Source organism: Penaeus japonicus, unplaced genomic scaffold (genome assembly GCF_977035675.1).
Source record: "Penaeus japonicus unplaced genomic scaffold, GWHDUDI00000001_assembly GWHDUDI00000030, whole genome shotgun sequence".
Taxonomy (NCBI): domain Eukaryota; kingdom Metazoa; phylum Arthropoda; class Malacostraca; order Decapoda; family Penaeidae; genus Penaeus; species Penaeus japonicus.
In genome coordinates, this window is record NW_028234432.1 from 12,186,624 (window position 1) to 12,205,275 (window position 18,652).

General features: G+C 39.6%; 5 protein-coding genes across 8 annotated transcripts in view; all 5 read right to left on the reverse strand.

Moving 5' to 3' along the window:
- The window catches only part of LOC147468203 (uncharacterized), a 4,718-nt gene extending 2,681 nt beyond the window's left edge, over positions 1-2,037 (reverse strand). Inside the window, exon 1 of the mRNA XM_086555059.1 lies at positions 1-2,037. This exon is cut by the window's left edge and continues 2,681 nt beyond it. Coding sequence (XP_086411185.1) covers positions 1-2,019 — 2,019 coding nt within the window. The 5' untranslated portion in view covers positions 2,020-2,037.
- The window catches only part of LOC122262871 (uncharacterized), a 165,362-nt gene that overhangs the window by 84,521 nt on the left and 62,189 nt on the right, over positions 1-18,652 (reverse strand). The gene's annotated exons all lie outside the window — the stretch shown is intronic.
- On the reverse strand, positions 5,609-7,854 carry LOC147468204 (uncharacterized). Its single transcript, XM_086554588.1, has 3 exons — positions 7,671-7,854; positions 6,337-7,610; positions 5,609-5,680 (listed from the first exon to the last, which is right to left on the reverse strand). Exons 1-3 carry the CDS (start codon positions 7,852-7,854, stop codon positions 5,609-5,611), a joined length of 1,530 nt encoding a protein of 509 aa, XP_086410714.1.
- On the reverse strand, positions 10,191-14,724 carry LOC147468205 (uncharacterized). Its single transcript, XM_086554589.1, has 9 exons — positions 13,380-14,724; positions 12,906-13,118; positions 12,468-12,761; positions 11,866-12,056; positions 11,463-11,509; positions 10,809-11,296; positions 10,524-10,652; positions 10,302-10,418; positions 10,191-10,207 (listed from the first exon to the last, which is right to left on the reverse strand). Exons 1-9 carry the CDS (start codon positions 14,722-14,724, stop codon positions 10,191-10,193), a joined length of 2,841 nt encoding a protein of 946 aa, XP_086410715.1.
- Positions 15,546-18,493, reverse strand: LOC147468206 (uncharacterized). Its single transcript, XM_086554590.1, has 6 exons — positions 17,140-18,493; positions 16,986-17,094; positions 16,681-16,868; positions 15,970-16,143; positions 15,719-15,909; positions 15,546-15,617 (listed from the first exon to the last, which is right to left on the reverse strand). The coding sequence occupies exons 1-6, from the start codon at positions 18,491-18,493 to the stop codon at positions 15,546-15,548; spliced, it is 2,088 nt and encodes a 695-aa protein (XP_086410716.1).

Sequence of the window (18,652 nt, forward strand, 5' to 3'; positions counted from 1 at the left end):
AGAACTGCTAATAAATGAACTGCTAGAACTTAAAGTTTGGAGACTTGGGCTTGAGCAACTTAAGCTTTGGGTACTAAGACTTGAACTGTTCAAACTTAGGGTTTGTGATCCTGAACTGCTGATAGCTGGACTCCTAGAACTTTTATTAGTTCCTGAGCTCATAGAAACAGATATACTTGAACATGGACTCACAACTTCGGAGGAACTCAAACTTTGGATACTAAGACTTGGTTTAGAACTGATAATAAATGAGCTACTACAACTTAAACTTTGGAGACTTGGGCTTAGACAACTTAAGCTTTGGGTACTAAAACTTGAACTCTTCAAACTTAGGGTTTGTGATCTTGAACTGCTGATAGCTGGGCTGCTAGAATTTTTATTTCTGCCTAAGCTCATAGAAACAGAAAGACTTGAACATGGACTCACAACTTGGGAGGAACTCAAACTTTGGATACTAAGACTTGGTTTAGGACTGATAATAAATGAGCTGCTAGAACTTAAACTTTGGAGACTTGGGCTTGGGCAGCTTAAGCTTTGGGTACTAAGACTTGAACTATTCAAACTAAGGGTTTGTGATCCTGAACTGCTGATAGCTGGGCTACTAAAACTTTTATTAGTGCCTGAACTCATAAAAACAGAAATACTTGAACATGGACTCACAACTTGGGAGGAACTCAAACTTTGGATAATAAGACTTGGTATAGAACTGCTAATAAATGAGCTGCGAGAACTTAAACTTTGGAGACTTGGGCTTGGGCAACTTATGCTTGGGGGACTAAGACTTGAACTATTCAAACTTAGGATTTGTGATCCTGAACTGCTGATAGCTGGGCTGCTAGAACTTTTATTAGCTCCTGAGCTCATAGAAACAGAAATACTTGAACATGGACTCACAACTTGGGAGGAACTCAAACTTTGGATACTAAGACTTGATTTAGAACTGCTGATAAATGAGCTGCTAGAAATTAAACTTTGGAGACTTGGGCTTGGGCAACTTAAGCTTGGTGTACTAAGACTTGAACTCTTCATGGTTAGGGTTTGTGATCCTGAACTGCTGATAGCTTGGCTGCTAGAACTTATATTAGTGCCTGAGCTCATAGAAACAGAAATACTTGAACATGGACTCACAACTTGGGAGGAACTCAAACTTTGGATACTAAGACTTGGTTTAGAACTGATAATAAATGAGCTGCTAGAACTTAAACTTTGGAAACTTGGGCAAGAGCAACTTAAGCTTAGGGTACTATGAATTGAACTGTTCAAACTTAGGGTTTGTGATCCTGAACTGCTGATAGTTGGGCTGCCATAACTTTTATTAGTGCCTGAGCTCATAGAAACAGAAATACTTGAACATGGACTCACAAATTGGGAGGAACTCAAACTTTGGATACTAAGACTTGGTTTAAAACTGCTAATAAATGAGCTGCTAGAACTTAAACTTTGGAGACTTGGGTTTGGGCAACTTAAGCTTAGGATACTAAGACTTGAACTGTTCAAACTTGGGGTTTGTGATCCTGAACGGCTGATTGTTGGGCTGCTAGAACTTTTATTTGTGCCTGAGCTCATAGGAACAGAAATACTTGAACATGGACTCACAACTTGGGAGGAACTCAAACTTTGGATACTAAGACGTGGTTTAGAACTGATAATAAATGAGCTGCTAGAACTTAAACTTTGGAGACTTGGGCTTGAGCAACTTAAGCCTTGGGTACTAAGACTTGAACTGTTCAAACTTAGGGTTTGTGATCCTGAACTGCTGATAGCTGGGCTGCTAGAACTTTTATTAGTGCCTGAGCTCATAGAAACAGAAATACTTGAACATGGACTCACAACTTGGGAGGAACTCAAACTCTGGATACTAAGACTTGGTTTAAAACTGCTAATAAATGAGCTGCTAGAACTTAAACTTTGGAGACTTGGGCTTGGGGGACTAAGACTTGAACTATTCAAACTTTGGGTTTGTGATCCTGAAATGCTGATAACTCGGCTGCTAGAACTTTTATTAGTGCCTGAGCTCATAGAAACAGAAATACTTGAACATCTACTCACAACTTGGGAAGAACTAAAAATTTGGATACTAAGACTTGGATTAAAACTGCTAATAAATGAGCTGCTGGAACTTAAACTTTGGAGACTTGGGTTTGGGCAACTTAAGCTTAGGATACTAAGACTTGAACTGTTTAATCTTGAGGTTTGTGATCCTGAACTGCTGATAGCTGGGCTCCTAGAACTTTTATTAGTGCCTGAGCTCATAGAAACAGAAATACTTGAACATGGACTCACAACTTGGGAGGAACTCAAACTTTCGATACTAAGACTTGGTTTAGAACTGATAATAAATGAGCTGCTAGAACTTAAACTTTGGAGACTTGGGCTTGGGGGACTAAGACTTGAACTATTCAAACTTAGGGTTTGTGATCCTGAACTGCTGATAACTCGGCTGCTAAAACTTTTATTAGTTCCTGAGCTCATAGAAAAAGAAATACTTGAACTTGGACTCACAACTTGGGAGGAACTCAAACTTTGGTTACTAAGACTTGGTTTAGAACTGATAATAAATGAGCTGCTGGAACTTAAACTTTGGAGACTTGGGCTTGAGACACTTAAGCTTAGGGTACTCTGAATTGAACTGTTTAATCTTTGGGTTTGTGATCCTGAACTGCTGATAGCTGGGCTCCTAGAACTTTTATTAGTTCCTGAGCTCATAGAAACAGAAATACTTGAACATGGAGTCACAACTTGGGAGGAACTTAAACTTTGGATACTAAGACTTGGTTTAGAACTGATAATAAATGAGCTGCTAGAACTTAAACTTTGGAGACTTGGGATTGGGCAACTTAAGCTTTGGGTACTGAGACTTGAACTGTTCAATCTTAGGGTTTGTGATCCTGAACTGCTGAGAGCTGGGCCACTAGAACTTTTATTTGTGCCTGAGCTCATAGAAACAGAAATACTTGAACATGGACTCACAACTTGGGAAGAACTCAAACTTTGGATACTAAGACTTGATTGAGAACTGCTGATAAATGAGCTGCTAGAACTTAAACTTTGGAGATTTGGGCTTGGGCAACTAAAGCTTTGGGTACTAGGACTAGAACTGTTCAAACTTAGATTTTGTGATCCTGAAATGCTGAAGGTTGGGCTGCTAGAACTTTTATTAGAGCCTGAACTCATAGAAACAGAAATACTTGAACATGGACTCACAACTTGGGAGGAACTCAAACTATGGATACTAAGACTTGGTTTAGAACTGATAATAAATGAGCTGCTAGAACTTAAACTTTGGAGACTTAGGCTTGGGCAACCTAAGCTTGGAGTACTATGAATTGAACTGTTCAATCTTAGGGTTTGTGATCCTGAACTGCTGATTGTTGGGCTGCTAGAACTTTTATTAGTGCCTGAGCTCATAGAAACAGAAATACTTGAACATGAACTCACAACTTGGGAGGAACTCAAACTTTGGTTACTAAGACTTGGTTTAGAACTGATAATAAATGAGCTGCTAGAACTTAAACTTTGGAGACTTCGGCTTGAGCAACTTAAGCTTGGTGTTCTAAGACTTGAACTGTTCAATCTTCGGGTTTGTGATCCTGAACTGCTGATAGCTAAGCTGCTATAACTTTTATTAGTGCCTGAGCTAATAGGAATAGAAATGCTTGAACATGGACTCACAACTTGGGAGGAACTCAAACTTTGGATACTAAGACTTGGTTTAGAACTCCTAATAAATGAGCTGCTAGAACTTAAACTTTGGAGACTTGGGCTTGAGCAACTTAAGCTTTGGGTACTGAGACTTGAACTGTTCAAACTTGGGGTTTGTGATCCTGAACTGCTGATAGATGGGCTGCTAGAACTTTTATTAGTGACTGAGCTCGTAGGAACAGAAATACTTGAACATGGACTCACAACTTGGGAAGAACTCAAACTTTGGATACTAAGACTTTGATTAAAACTGCTAATAAATGAGCTGCTAGAACTTAAACTTTGGAGACTTGGGCTTGGGCAACTTAAGCTTTGGGTACTAAGACTTGAACTGTTCAAACTTGGGGTTTGTGATCCTGAACTCTTGATAGCTAGGCTGCTAGAACTTTTATAAGAGCCTGAGCTCATAGGAACAGAAATACTTAAACATGGACTCACAACTTGGGAGGAACTCAAACTTTGGATACTAAGACTTGGTTTAGAACTCCTAATAAATGAGCTGCTAGAACTTAAACTTTCGAGACTTGGGCTTGAGCAACTTGAGCTTTGGGCACTGAGACTTGAACTGTTCAAACTTGGGGTTTGTGATCCTGAACTGCTGATTGTTGGGCTGCTAGAACTTTTATTAGTGTTAGAGCTCATAGAAACAGAAATACTTGAACATGGACTCACAACTTGGGAGGAACTCAAACTTTGGATACTAAGACTTCGTTTAGGACTGATAATGAATGAGCTACTAGAACTTAAACTTTGGAGACTTGGGCTTGGGCAACTTAAGTTTGGTGTACTAAGACTTGAACTGTTCAATCTTAGGGTTTGTGATCCTGAACTGCTGATTGTTGGGCTGCTAGAACCTTTATTAGTGCCTGAGCTCATAGAAACAGAAAAACTTGAACATGGACTCACAACTTGGGAGGAACTCAAACTTTGGATACTAAGACTTGGTTTAGAACTCCTAATAAATGAGCTGCTAGAACTTAAACTTTCGAGACTTGGGCTTGGGCAACTGCAACTTAGGGTACTAAGACTTGAACTGTTCAAACTTGGGGCTTCTGATCCTGAACTGCTGATAGCTGGGCTGCTAGAACTTTTATTTGTGCCTGAGCTCATAGAAATAGAAATACTTGAACATGGACTCACAACTTGGGAGGAACTCAAACTTTGGTTACTAAGACTTGGTTTAGAACTGATAATAAATGAGCTACTAGAACTTAAACTTTCGAGACTTGGGCTTGGGCAACTTAAGCTTTGGGTACTAAGACTTGAACTGTTCAAACTTGGGGTTTGTGATCCTGAACTCTTGATAGCTAAGCTGCTAGAACTTTTATTAGAGTCTGAGCTCATAGGAACAGAAATACTTGAACATGGACTCACAACTTGGGAGGAACTCAAACTTTGGATACTAAGACTTGGTTTAGAACTCCTAATAAATGAGCTGCTAGAACTTATACTTTGGAGACTTTGGCTTGAGCAACTTAAACTTGGTGTACTAAGACTTGAACTGTTCAAACTTAGGGTTTGTGATCCTGAACTGCTGATAGTTGGGCTGCTAGAACTTTTATTTGTGCCTGAGCTCATAGGAACAGAAATACTTGAACATGGACTCACAACTTGGGAGGAACTCAAACTTTGGTTACTAAGACTTGGTTTAGAACTGATAATAAATGAGCTACTAGAACTTAAACTTTCGAGACTTTGGCTTGGGCAACTTAAGCTTTGGGTACTAAGACTTGAACTGTTCAAACTTGGGGTTTGTGATCCTGAACTCTTGATAGCTGAGCTGCTAGAACTTTTATAAGAGTCTGAGCTCATAGGAACAGAAATACTTGAACATGGACTCACAACTTGGGAGGAACTCAAACTTTGGATACTAAGACTTGGTTTAGAACTCCTAATAAATGAGCTGCTAGAACTTAAACTTTCGAGACTTGGGCTTGAGCAACTTAAGCTTTGGGTACTGAGACTTGAACTGTTCAAACTTGGGGTTTGTGATCCTGAACTGCTGATAGATGGGCTGCTAGAACTTTTATTAGTGACTGAGCTCGTAGGAACAGAAATACTTGAACATGGACTCACAACTTGGGAGGAACTCAAACTTTGGATACTAAGACTTGGTTTAGAACTGATAATAAATGAGCTGCTAGAACTTAAACTTTGGAGACTTGGGCTTGGGCAACTTAAGCTTTGGGTACTAAGACTTGAACTGTTCAAACTTGGGGTTTGTGATCCTGAACTGCTGATAGCTAGGCTGCTAGAACTTTTATTGGAACCTGGGCTCATTGGAACAGAAATACTTGAACATGGACTCACAACTTGGGAGGAACTCAAACTTTGGATACTAAGACTTGGTTTAGAACTGATGATAAATGAGCTGCTACAGCTTAAACTTTGGAGACTTAGGCTTGGGCAACTTAAGCTTGGTGTACTAAGACTTGAACTGTTCAATCTTAGGGTTTGTGATCCTGAACTGCTGATTGTTGGGCTGCTAGAACTTTTATTAGTGTTAGAGCTCATAGAAACAGAAATACTTGAACATGGACTCACAACTTGGGAGGAACTCAAACTTTGGATACTAAGACTTCGTTTAGGACTGATAATGAATGAGCTGCTAGAACTTAAACTTTGGAGACTTGCGCTTGGGTAACTTAAGTTTGGTGTACTAAGACTTGAACTGTTCAATCTTAGGGTTTGTGATCCTGAACTGCTGATTGTTGGGCTGCTAGAACCTTTATTAGTGCCTGAGCTCATAGAAACAGAAATACTTGAACATGGACTCACAACTTTGGAGGAACTCAAACTTTGGATACTAAGACTTGGTTTAGAACTGATAATAAATGAGCAACTAGAACTTAAACTTTGGAGACTTGGGCTTGGGCAACTGCAACTTAGGGTACTAAGACTTGAACTGTTCAAACTTGGGGCTTCTGATCCTGAACTGCTGATAGCTGGGCTGCTAGAACTTTTATTTGTGCCTGAGCTCATAGAAATAGAAATACTTGAACATGGACTCACAACTTGGGAGGAACTCAAACTTTGGTTACTAAGACTTGGTTTAGAACTGATAATAAATGAGCTACTAGAACTTAAACTTTCGAGACTTTGGCTTGGGCAACTTAAGCTTTGGGTACTAAGACTTGAACTGTTCAAACTTGGGGTTTGTGATCCTGAACTCTTGATAGCTAAGCTGCTAGAACTTTTATTAGAGTCTGAGCTCATAGGAACAGAAATACTTGAACATGGACTCACAACTTGGGAGGAACTCAAACTTTGGATACTAAGACTTGGTTTAGAACTCCTAATAAATGAGCTGGTAGAACTTATACTTTGGAGACTTTGGCTTGAGCAACTTAAACTTGGTGTACTAAGACTTGAACTGTTCAAACTTAGGGTTTGTGATCCTGAACTGCTGATAGTTGGGCTGCTAGAACTTTTATTTGTGCCTGAGCTCATAGGAACAGAAATACTTGAACATGGACTCACAACTTGGGAGGAACTCAAACTTTGGTTACTAAGACTTGGTTTAGAACTGATAATAAATGAGCTACTAGAACTTAAACTTTCGAGACTTTGGCTTGGGCAACTTAAGCTTTGGGTACTAAGACTTGAACTGTTCAAACTTGGGGTTTGTGATCCTGAACTCTTGATAGCTAAGCTGCTAGAACTTTTATAAGAGTCTGAGCTCATAGGAACAGAAATACTTGAACATGGACTCACAACTTGGGAGGAACTCAAACTTTGGATACTAAGACTTGGTTTAGAACTCCTAATAAATGAGCTGCTAGAACTTAAACTTTCGAGACTTGGGCTTGAGCAACTTAAGCTTTGGGTACTGAGACTTGAACTGTTCAAACTTGGGGTTTGTGATCCTGAACTGCTGATAGATGGGCTGCTAGAACTTTTATTAGTGACTGAGCTCGTAGGAACAGAAATACTTGAACATGGACTCACAACTTGGGAAGAACTCAAACTTTGGATACTAAGACTTTGATTAAAACTGCTAATAAATGAGCTGCTAGAACTTAAACTTTGGAGACTTGGGCTTGGGCAACTTAAGCTTTGGGTACTAAGACTTGAACTGTTCAAACTTGGGGTTTGTGATCCTGAACTCTTGATAGCTAGGCTGCTAGAACTTTTATAAGAGCCTGAGCTCATAGGAACAGAAATACTTAAACATGGACTCACAACTTGGGAGGAACTCAAACTTTGGATACTAAGACTTGGTTTAGAACTGATAATAAATGAGTTGTTAGAACTTAAACTTTGGAGACTTGGGCTTGAGCAACTTGAGCTTTGGGCACTGAGACTTGAACTGTTCAAACTTGGGGTTTGTGATCCTGAACTGCTGATTGTTGGGCTGCTAGAACTTTTATTAGTGTTAGAGCTCATAGAAACAGAAATACTTGAACATGGACTCACAACTTGGGAGGAACTCAAACTTTGGATACTAAGACTTGGTTTAGAACTGCTAATAAATGAGCTGCTAGAGCTTAAACTTTGGAGACTTAGGCTTGGGCAACTTAAGCTTGGTGTACTAAGACTTGAACTGTTCAAACTTAGGGTTTGTGATCCTGAACTGCTGATTGTTGGGCTGCTAGAACCTTTATTAGTGCCTGAGCTCATAGAAACAGAAAAACTTGAACATGGACTCACAACTTGGGAGGAACTCAAACTTTGGATACTAAGACTTGGTTTAGAACTCCTAATAAATGAGCTGCTAGAACTTAAACTTTCGAGACTTGGGCTTGGGCAACTGCAACTTAGGGTACTAAGACTTGAACTGTTCAAACTTGGGGCTTCTGATTTTGAACTGCTGATAGCTGGGCTGCTAGAACTTTTATTTGTGCCTGAGCTCATAGAAATAGAAATACTTGAACATGGACTCACAACTTGGGAGGAACTCAAACTTTGGTTACTAAGACTTGGTTTAGAACTGATAATAAATGAGCTACTAGAACTTAAACTTTCGAGACTTTGGCTTGGGCAACTTAAGCTTTGGGTACTAAGACTTGAACTGTTCAAACTTGGGGTTTGTGATCCTGAACTCTTGATAGCTAAGCTGCTAGAACTTTTATTAGAGTCTGAGCTCATAGGAACAGAAATACTTGAACATGGACTCACAACTTGGGAGGAACTCAAACTTTGGATACTAAGACTTGGTTTAGAACTCCTAATAAATGAGCTGCTAGAACTTAAACTTTGGAGACTTTGGCTTGAGCAACTTGAGCTTTGGGTACTGAGACTTGAACTGTTCAAACTTGGGGTTTGTGATCCTGAACTGCTGATAGTTGGGCTGCTAGAACTTTTATTTGTGCCTGAGCTCATAGGAACAGAAATACTTGAACATGGACTCACAACTTGGGAGGAACTCAAACTTTGGTTACTAAGACTTGGTTTAGAACTGATAATAAATGAGCTACTAGAACTTAAACTTTCGAGACTTTGGCTTGGGCAACTTAAGCTTTGGGTACTAAGACTTGAACTGTTCAAACTTGGGGTTTGTGATCCTGAACTCTTGATAGCTAAGCTGCTAGAACTTTTATTAGAGTCTGAGCTCATAGGAACAGAAATACTTGAACATGGACTCACAACTTGGGAGGAACTCAAACTTTGGATACTAAGACTTGGTTTAGAACTGATAATAAATGAGCTGCTAGAACTTAAACTTTGGAGACTTGGGCTTGAGCAACTTAAGCTTTGGGTACTGAGACTTGAACTGTTCAAACTTGGGGTTTGTGATCCTGAACTGCTGATACCTGGGCTGCTAGAACTTTTATTAGTGACTGAGCTCGTAGGAACAGAAATACTTGAACATGGACTCACAACTTGGGAAGAACTCAAACTTTGGATACTAAGACTTTGATTAAAACTGCTAATAAATGAGCTACTAGAACTTAAACTTTGGAGACTTAGGCTTGAGCAACTTAAGCTTTGGGTACTAAGACTTGAACTGTTCAAACTTGGGGTTTGTGATCCTGAACTCTTGATAGCTAGGCTGCTAGAACTTTTATTAGTTCCTGAGCTCATAGGAACAGAAATACTTGAACATGGACTCACAACTTGGGAGGAACTCAAACTTTGGATACTAAGACTTTGATTAAAACTGCTAATAAATGAGCTGCTAGAACTTAAACTTTGGAGACTTGGGCTTGGGCAACTTAAGCTTGGGGTACTATTAATTGAACTGTTCAAACTTAGGGTTTCTGATCCTGAACTGCTGGTAGCTTGGCTGCTAGAACTTTCATTAGTGCCTGAGCTCATAGAAACAGGAATACTTGAACATGGACTCACAACTTGGGAGGAACTCAAACTTTGGATACTAAGACTTGGTTTAGAACTGATAATAAATGAGCTACTAGAACTTAAACTTTCGAGACTTGGGCTTGGGCAACTTAAGCTTTGGGTACTAAGACTTGAACTGTTCAAACTTGGGGTTTGTGATCCTGAACTCTTGATAGCTAAGCTGCTAGAACTTTTATTAGAGTTTGAGCTCATAGAAACAGAAATACTTGAACATGGACTCACAACTTGGGAGGAACTCAAACTTTGGATACTAAGACTTGGTTTAGAACTCCTAATAAATGAGCTGGTAGAACTTATACTTTGGAGACTTTGGCTTGAGCAACTTAAACTTGGTGTACTAAGACTTGAACTGTTCAAACTTAGGGTTTGTGATCCTGAACTGCTGATAGCTGGTCTGCCAGAACTTTTATTAGTGCCTGAGCTCATAGAAACAAAAATACTTGAACATGGACTCACAACTTGGGAGGAACTCAGACTTTGGATACTAAGACTTGGTTTAGAACTGCTAATAAATGAGCTACTAGAACTTAAACTTTCGAGACTTGGGCTTGGGCAACTTAAGCTTTGGGTACTAAGACTTGAACTGTTCAAACTTGGGGTTTCTGATCCTGAACTCTTGATAGCTAAGCTGCTAGAACTTTTATTAGTGCCTGAGCTCATAGAAACAAAAATACTTGAACATGGACTCACAACTTGGGAGGAACTCAGACTTTGGATACTAAGACTTGGTTTAGAACTGCTAATAAATGAGCTACTAGAACTTAAACTTTCGAGACTTAGGCTTGAGCAACTTAAGCTTTGGGTACCAAGACTTGAACTGTTCAAACTTGGGGTTTGTGATCCTGAACTGCTGATAGATGTGCTGCTAGAACTTTTATTAGTGACTGAGCTCGTAGGAACAGAAATACTTGAACATGGACTCACAACTTGGGAAGAACTCAAACTTTGGATACTAAGACTTTGATTAAAACTGCTAATAAATGAGCTGCTAGAACTTAAACTTTGGAGACTTGGGCTTGGGCAACTTAAGCTTTGGGTACTAAGACTTGAACTGTTCAAACTTGGGGTTTGTGATCCTGAACTCTTGATAGCTAGGCTGCTAGAACTTTTATAAGAGCCTGAGCTCATAGGAACAGAAATACTTAAACATGGACTCACAACTTGGGAGGAACTCAAACTTTGGATACTAAGACTTGGTTTAGAACTGATAATAAATGAGGTGTTAGAACTTAAACTTTGGAGACTTGGGCTTGAGCAACTTGAGCTTTGGGTACTGAGACTTGAACTGTTCAAACTTGGGGTTTGTGATCCTGAACTGCTGATAGCTAGGCTGCTAGAACTTTTATTGGAACCTGGGCTCATTGGAACAGAAATACTTGAACATGGACTCACAACTTGGGAGGAACTCAAACTTTGGATACTAAGACTTGGTTTAGAACTGATGATAAATGAGCTGCTACAGCTTAAACTTTGGAGACTTAGGCTTGGGCAACTTAAGCTTGGTGTACTAAGACTTGAACTGTTCAATCTTAGGGTTTGTGATCCTGAACTGCTGATTGTTGGGCTGCTAGAACTTTTATTAGTGCCTGAGCTCATAGAAACAGAAATACTTGAACATGGACTCACAACTTGGGAGGAACTCAAACTTTGGATACTAAGACTTGGTTTAGAACTGATAATAAATGAGCTGCAAGAACTTAAAGTTTGGAGACTTAGGCTTAGGCAACTTAAGCTTGGTGTACTAAGACTTGAACTGTTCAAACTTGGGGTTTGTGATCCTGAACTGCTAATAGCTGGGCTGCTAGAACTTTTATTTGTGCCTGAGCTCATAGAAATAGAAATACTTGAACATGGACTCACAACTTGGGAGGAACTCAAACTTTGGTTACTAAGACTTTGTTTAGAACTGATAATAAATGAGCTACTAGAACTTAAACTTTCGAGACTTTGGCTTGGGCAACTTAAGCTTTGGGTACTAAGACTTGAACTGTTCAAACTTGGGGTTTGTGATCCTGAACTCTTGATAGCTAAGCTGCTAGAACTTTTATTAGAGTCTGAGCTCATAGGAACAGAAATACTTGAACATGGACTCACAACTTGGGAGGAACTCAAACTTTGGATACTAAGACTTGGTTTAGAACTCCTAATAAATGAGCTGCTAGAACTTAAACTTTGGAGACTTTGGCTTGAGCAACTTGAGCTTTGGGTACTGAGACTTGAACTGTTCAAACTTGGGGTTTGTGATCCTGAACTGCTGATAGTTGGGCTGCTAGAACTTTTATTTGTGCCTGAGCTCATAGGAACAGAAATACTTGAACATGGACTCACAACTTGGGAGGAACTCAAACTTTGGATACTAAGACTTGGTTTAGAACTGATAATGAATGAGCTGGTAGAACTTAAAATTTGGAGACTTTGGCTTGGGCAACTTAAGCTTTGGGTACTAATACTTGAACTGTTCAAACTTGGGGTTTGTGATCCTGAACTGCTGATAGCTAGGCTGCTAGAACTCTTATTAGAGCCTGAGCTCATGGGAACAGAAATACTTGAACATGCACTCACATCTTGGGAGGAACTCAAACTCTGGATACTAAGACTTGGTTTAGAACTGATAATAAATGAGCTGCTAGAACTTAAACTTTGGAGACTTAGGCTTGGCAACTTAAGCTTTGGGTACTGAGACTTGAACTGTTCAAACTTGGGGTTTGTGATCCTGAACTCTGATAGCTGGGCTGCTAGAACTTTTATTAGTGACTGAGCTCATAGGAACAGAAATACTTGAACATGGACTCACAACTTGGAGGAACTCAAACTTTGGATACTAAGACTTGGTTGCTAATAAAAAAGCTGCTAGAACTTAAAACTTTTTGGACTTGGGCTTGAGCCACTTAAGCTTTTGGTACTGAGACTTGAACCTTTGGATACTAAGATAATAAATGAGCTGCTAGAACTTAAACTTTGGAGACTTGGGCTTAAGCAACTTGAGCTTTGGCTACTGAGACTTGAACTGTTCAAACTTGGGGTTTGTGATCCTGAACTGCTAATAGCTAGGCTGCTAGAACTTTTATTGGAACCTGGGCTCATTGGAACAGAAATTCTTGAACATGGACTCACAACTTGGGAGGAACTCAAACTTTGGATACTAAGACTTGGTTTAGAACTGATGATAAATGAGCTGCTACAGCTTAAACTTTGGAGACTTAGGCTTGGGCAACTTAAGCTTTGGGTACTAAGACTTGAACTGTTCAAACTTGGGGTTTGTGATCCTGAACTGCTGATAGTTGGGCTGCTAGAACTTTTATTAGTGCCTGAGCTCATAGAAACAAAAATACTTGAACATGGACTCACAACTTGGGAGGAACTCAAACTTTGGATACTAAGACTTGGTTTAGAACTGCTAATAAATGAGCTGCTAGAGCTTAAACTTTGGAGACTTAGGCTTGGGCAACTTAAGCTTGGTGTACTAAGACTTGAACTGTTCAATCTTAGGGTTTGTGATCCTGAACTGCTGATTGTTGGGCTGCTAGAACTTTTATTAGTGTTAGAGCTCATAGAAACAGAAATACTTGAACATGGACTCACAACTTTGGAGGAACTCAAACTTTGGATACTAAGACTTGGTTTAGAACTGATAATAAATGAGCTGCTAGAACTTAAACTTTGGAGACTTGGGCTTGGGCAACTTAAGCTTGGGGTACTATTAATTGAACTGTTCAAACTTAGGGTTTCTGATCCTGAACTGCTGGTAGCTTGGCTGCTAGAACTTTCATTAGTGCCTGAGCTCATAGAAACAGGAATACTTGAACATGGACTCACAACTTGGGAGGAACTCAAACTTTGGATACTAAGACTTGGTTTAGAACTGATAATAAATGAGCTGCTAGAACTTAAATTTTGGAGACTTGGGCTTGGGCAACTGCAACTTAGGGTACTAAGACTTGAACTGTTCAAACTTGGGGCTTCTGATTTTGAACTGCTGATAGCTGGGCTGCTAGAACTTTTATTTGTGCCTGAGCTCATAGAAATAGAAATACTTGAACATGGACTCACAACTTGGGAGGAACTCAAACTTTGGTTACTAAGACTTTGTTTAGAACTGATAATAAATGAGCTACTAGAACTTAAACTTTCGAGACTTTGGCTTGGGCAACTTAAGCTTTGGGTACTAAGACTTGAACTGTTCAAACTTGGGGTTTGTGATCCTGAACTCTTGATAGCTAAGCTGCTAGAACTTTTATTAGAGTCTGAGCTCATAGGAACAGAAATACTTGAACATGGACTCACAACCTGGGAGGAACTCAAACTTTGGATACTAAGACTTGGTTTAGAACTCCTAATAAATGAGCTGCTAGAACTTAAACTTTGGAGACTTTGGCTTGAGCAACTTGAGCTTTGGGTACTGAGACTTGAACTGTTCAAACTTGGGGTTTGTGATCCTGAACTGCTGATAGTTGGGCTGCTAGAACTTTTATTTGTGCCTGAGCTCATAGGAACAGAAATACTTGAACATGGACTCACAACTTGGGAGGAACTCAAACTTTGGTTACTAAGACTTTGTTTAGAAATGATAATAAATGAGCTACTAGAACTTAAACTTTCGAGACTTTGGCTTTGGCAACTTAAGCTTTGGGTACTAAGACTTGAACTGTTCAAACTTGGGGTTTGTGATCCTGAACTCTTGATAGCTAAGCTGCTAGAACTTTTATTAGAGTCTGAGCTCATAGGAACAGAAATACTTGAACATGGACTCACAACTTGGGAGGAACTCAAACTTTGGATACTAAGACTTGGTTTAGAACTGATAATAAATGAGCTGCTAGAACTTAAACTTTGGAGACTTGGGCTTGAGCAACTTAAGCTTTGGGTACTGAGACTTGAACTGTTCAAACTTGGGGTTTGTGATCCTGAACTGCTGATACCTGGGCTGCTAGAACTTTTATTAGTGACTGAGCTCGTAGGAACAGAAATACTTGAACATGGACTCACAACTTGGGAGGAACTCAGACTTTGGATACTAAGACTTGGTTTAGAACTGCTAATAAATGAGCTACTAGAACTTAAACTTTGGAGACTTAGGCTTGAGCAACTTAAGACTTGAACTGTTACTTGAGAGAACTCAAACTTTGGATACTAAACTTGGTTTAAGAATTACTTGAACTTCAACTTGGTAATACTTGAAAACTTTTGCTGATAAGGCTGCTAGAACTTTATTTTGCCTGAGCTCATAGAAAATACTTGAACATGGACACAACTTGGGAGGAACTCAAACTTTGGTTACTAAGACTTTGTTTAGAACTGATAATAAATGAGCTACTAGAACTTAAACTTTCGAGACTTGGCTTGGGCAACTTAAGCTTTGGTACTAAGACTTGAACTGTTCAAACTTGGGTTTGTGATCCTGAACTCTGATAGCTAAGCTGCTAAAACTTTTATTAGATTCTGAGCTCATAGGAACAGAAATACTTGAACATGGACTCACAACCTGGGAGGAACTCAAACTTTGGATACTAAGACTTGGTTTAGAACTCCTAATAAATGAGCTGCTAGAACTTAAACTTTGGAGACTTTGGCTTGAGCAACTTGAGCTTTGGGTACTGAGACTTGAACTGTTCAAACTTGGGGTTTGTGATCCTGAACTGCTGATAGTTGGGCTGCTAGAACTTTTATTTGTGCCTGAGCTCATAGGAACAGAAATACTTGAACATGGACTCACAACTTGGGAGGAACTCAAACTTTGGTTACTAAGACTTTCTTTAGAACTGATAATAAATGAGCTGCTAGAACTTAAACTTTGGAGACTTGGGCTTGGGCAACTGCAACTTAGGGTACTAAGACTTGAACTGTTCAAACTTGGGGCTTCTGATTTTGAACTGCTGATAGCTGGGCTGCTAGAACTTTTATTTGTGCCTGAGCTCATAGAAATAGAAATACTTGAACATGGACTCACAACTTGGGAGGAACTCAAACTTTGGATACTAAGACTTTGTTTAGAACTGCTAATAAATGAGCTGCTAGAACTTAAACTTTGGAGACTTGGGCTTGGGCAACTTAAGCTTTGGGTACTAAGACTTGAACTGTTCAAACTTGGGGTTTGTGATCCTGAACTCTTGATAGCTAAGCTGCTAGAACTTTTATTAGAGTCTGAGCTCATAGGAACAGAAATACTTGAACATGGACTCACAACTTGGGAGGAACTCAAACTTTGGATACTAAGACTTGGTTTAGAACTGCTAATAAATGAGCTGCTAGAACTTAAACTTTGGAGACTTGGGCTTGAGCAACTTAAGCTTTGGGTACTGAGACTTGAACTGTTCAAACTTGGGGTTTGTGATCCTGAACTGCTGATAGCCTGGCTGCTAGAACTTTTATTAGTTCCTGAGCTCATAGGAACAGAATTACTTGAACATGGACTCACAACTTGGGAGGAACTCAAACTTTGGATACTAAGACTTGGTTTAGAACTGCTAATAAATGAGCTGCTAGAACTTAAACTTTGGAGACTTTGGCTCGAGCAACTTAACCTTTGGGTACTAAGACTTGAACTGTTCAATATTTGGGTTTGTGATCCTGAACTGCTGATTGTTGGGCTGCTAGAACTTTTATTAGTGCCTGAGCTCATAGAAACAGAAATACTTGAACATGGACTCACAACTTGGGAGGAACTCAAACTTTGGATACTAAGACTTGGTTTAGAACTGCTAATAAATGAGCTGCTAGAACTTAAACTTTGGAGACTTGGGCTTGGGCAACTTAAGCTTGGGGTACTATTAATTGAACTGTTCAAACTTAGGGTTTCTGATCCTGAACTGCTGGTAGCTTGGCTGCTAGAACTTTCATTAGTGCCTGAGCTCGTAGGAACAGAAATACTTGAACATGGACTCACAACTTGGGAGGAACTCAAACTCTGGATACTAAGACTTGGTTTAGAACTGATAATAAATGAGCTGCTAGAACTTAAATTTTGGAGACTTAGGCTGGAGCACCTTAAGCTTTGGGTACTGAGACTTGAATTGTTCAAACTTGGAGTTTGTGATCCTGAACTGCTTATATCTGGTCTGCTAGAAATTTTATTAGTGTCTGAGCTCATAGAAACTGAAATACTTGAACATGGACTCACAACTTGGGAGGAACTCAAACTTTGGATACTAAGACCTGCTTTAGAACTGCTAATAAATGAGCTGCTAGAACTTAAACTTTGGAGACTTGGGCTTGGACAACTGAAGCTTTGGGTACTAAGACTTGAACTGTTCAAACTTGGGGTTTGTGATCCTGAACTGCTGATAGCTGGGCTGCTAGAACTTTTATTAGTGCCTGAGCTCATAGGAACAGAAATACTTGAACATGGACTCACAACTTGGGAGGAACTCAAACTTTGGATACTAAGACTTGGTTTAGAACTGCTAATAAATGAGCTACTAGAACTTAAACTTTGGAGACTTAGGCTTGAGCAACTTAAGCTTTGGGTACTAAGACTTGAACTGTTCAAACTTGGGGTTTGTGATCCTGAACTCTTGATAGCTAGGCTGCTAGAACTTTTATTAGTTCCTGAGCTCATAGGAACAGAATTACTTGAACATGGACTCACAACTTGGGAGGAACTCAAACTTTGGATACTAAGACTTGGTTTAGAACTCCTAATAAATGAGCTGCTAGAACTTAAACTTTGGAGACTTTGGCTTGAGCAACTTGAGCTTTGGGTACTGAGACTTGAACTGTTCAAACTTGGGGTTTGTGATCCTGAACTGCTGATGGTTGGGCTACTAGAACTTTTATTTGTGCCAGAGCTCATAGGAACAGAAATGCTTGAACATGGACTTACAACTTGGGAGGAACTCAAACTTTGGATACTAAGACTTGGTTTAGAACTGCTAATAAATGAGCTGCTAGAACTTAAACTTTGGAGACTTGGGCTTGGGCAACTTAAGCTTTGGGTACTAAGACTTGAACTGTTCAAACTTGGGGTTTGTGATCCTGAACTGCTGGTAGCTTGGCTGCTAGAACTTTCATTAGTGCCTGAGCTCATAGAAACAGGAATACTTGAACATGGACTCACAACTTGGGAGGAACTCAAACTTTGGATACTAAGACTTGGTTTAGAACTGCTAATAAATGAGCTGCTAGAGCTTAAACTTTGGAGACTTAGGCTTGGGCAACTTAAGCTTGGTGTACTAAGACTTGAACTGTTCAAACTTAGGGTTTGTGATCCTGAACTGCTGATAGCTGGGCTGCTAGAACTTTTATTAGTGCCTGAGCTCATAGAAACAGAAATACTTGAACATGGACTCACAACTTGGGAGGAACTCAAACTTTGGATACTAAGACTTGGTTTAGAACTGATAATAAATGAGCTGCTAGAACTTAAACTTTGGAGACTTGGGCTTGGGGAACTTAAACTTGGGGAACTAAGACTTGAATTGTTCAAACTTGGGGTTTGTGATCCTGAACTGCTGATAGCTGGGCTGCTAGAACTTTTCTTAGTGCCTGAGCTCATAGGAACAGAAATACTTGAACATGGACTCACAACTTGGGAGGAACTGAAACTTTGGATACTAAGACTTGGTTTAGAACTGATAATATATGAGCTGCTAGAACTTAAACTTTGGAGACTTGGGCTGTGGCAACTGAAGCTTTGGGTACTAAGACTTGAACT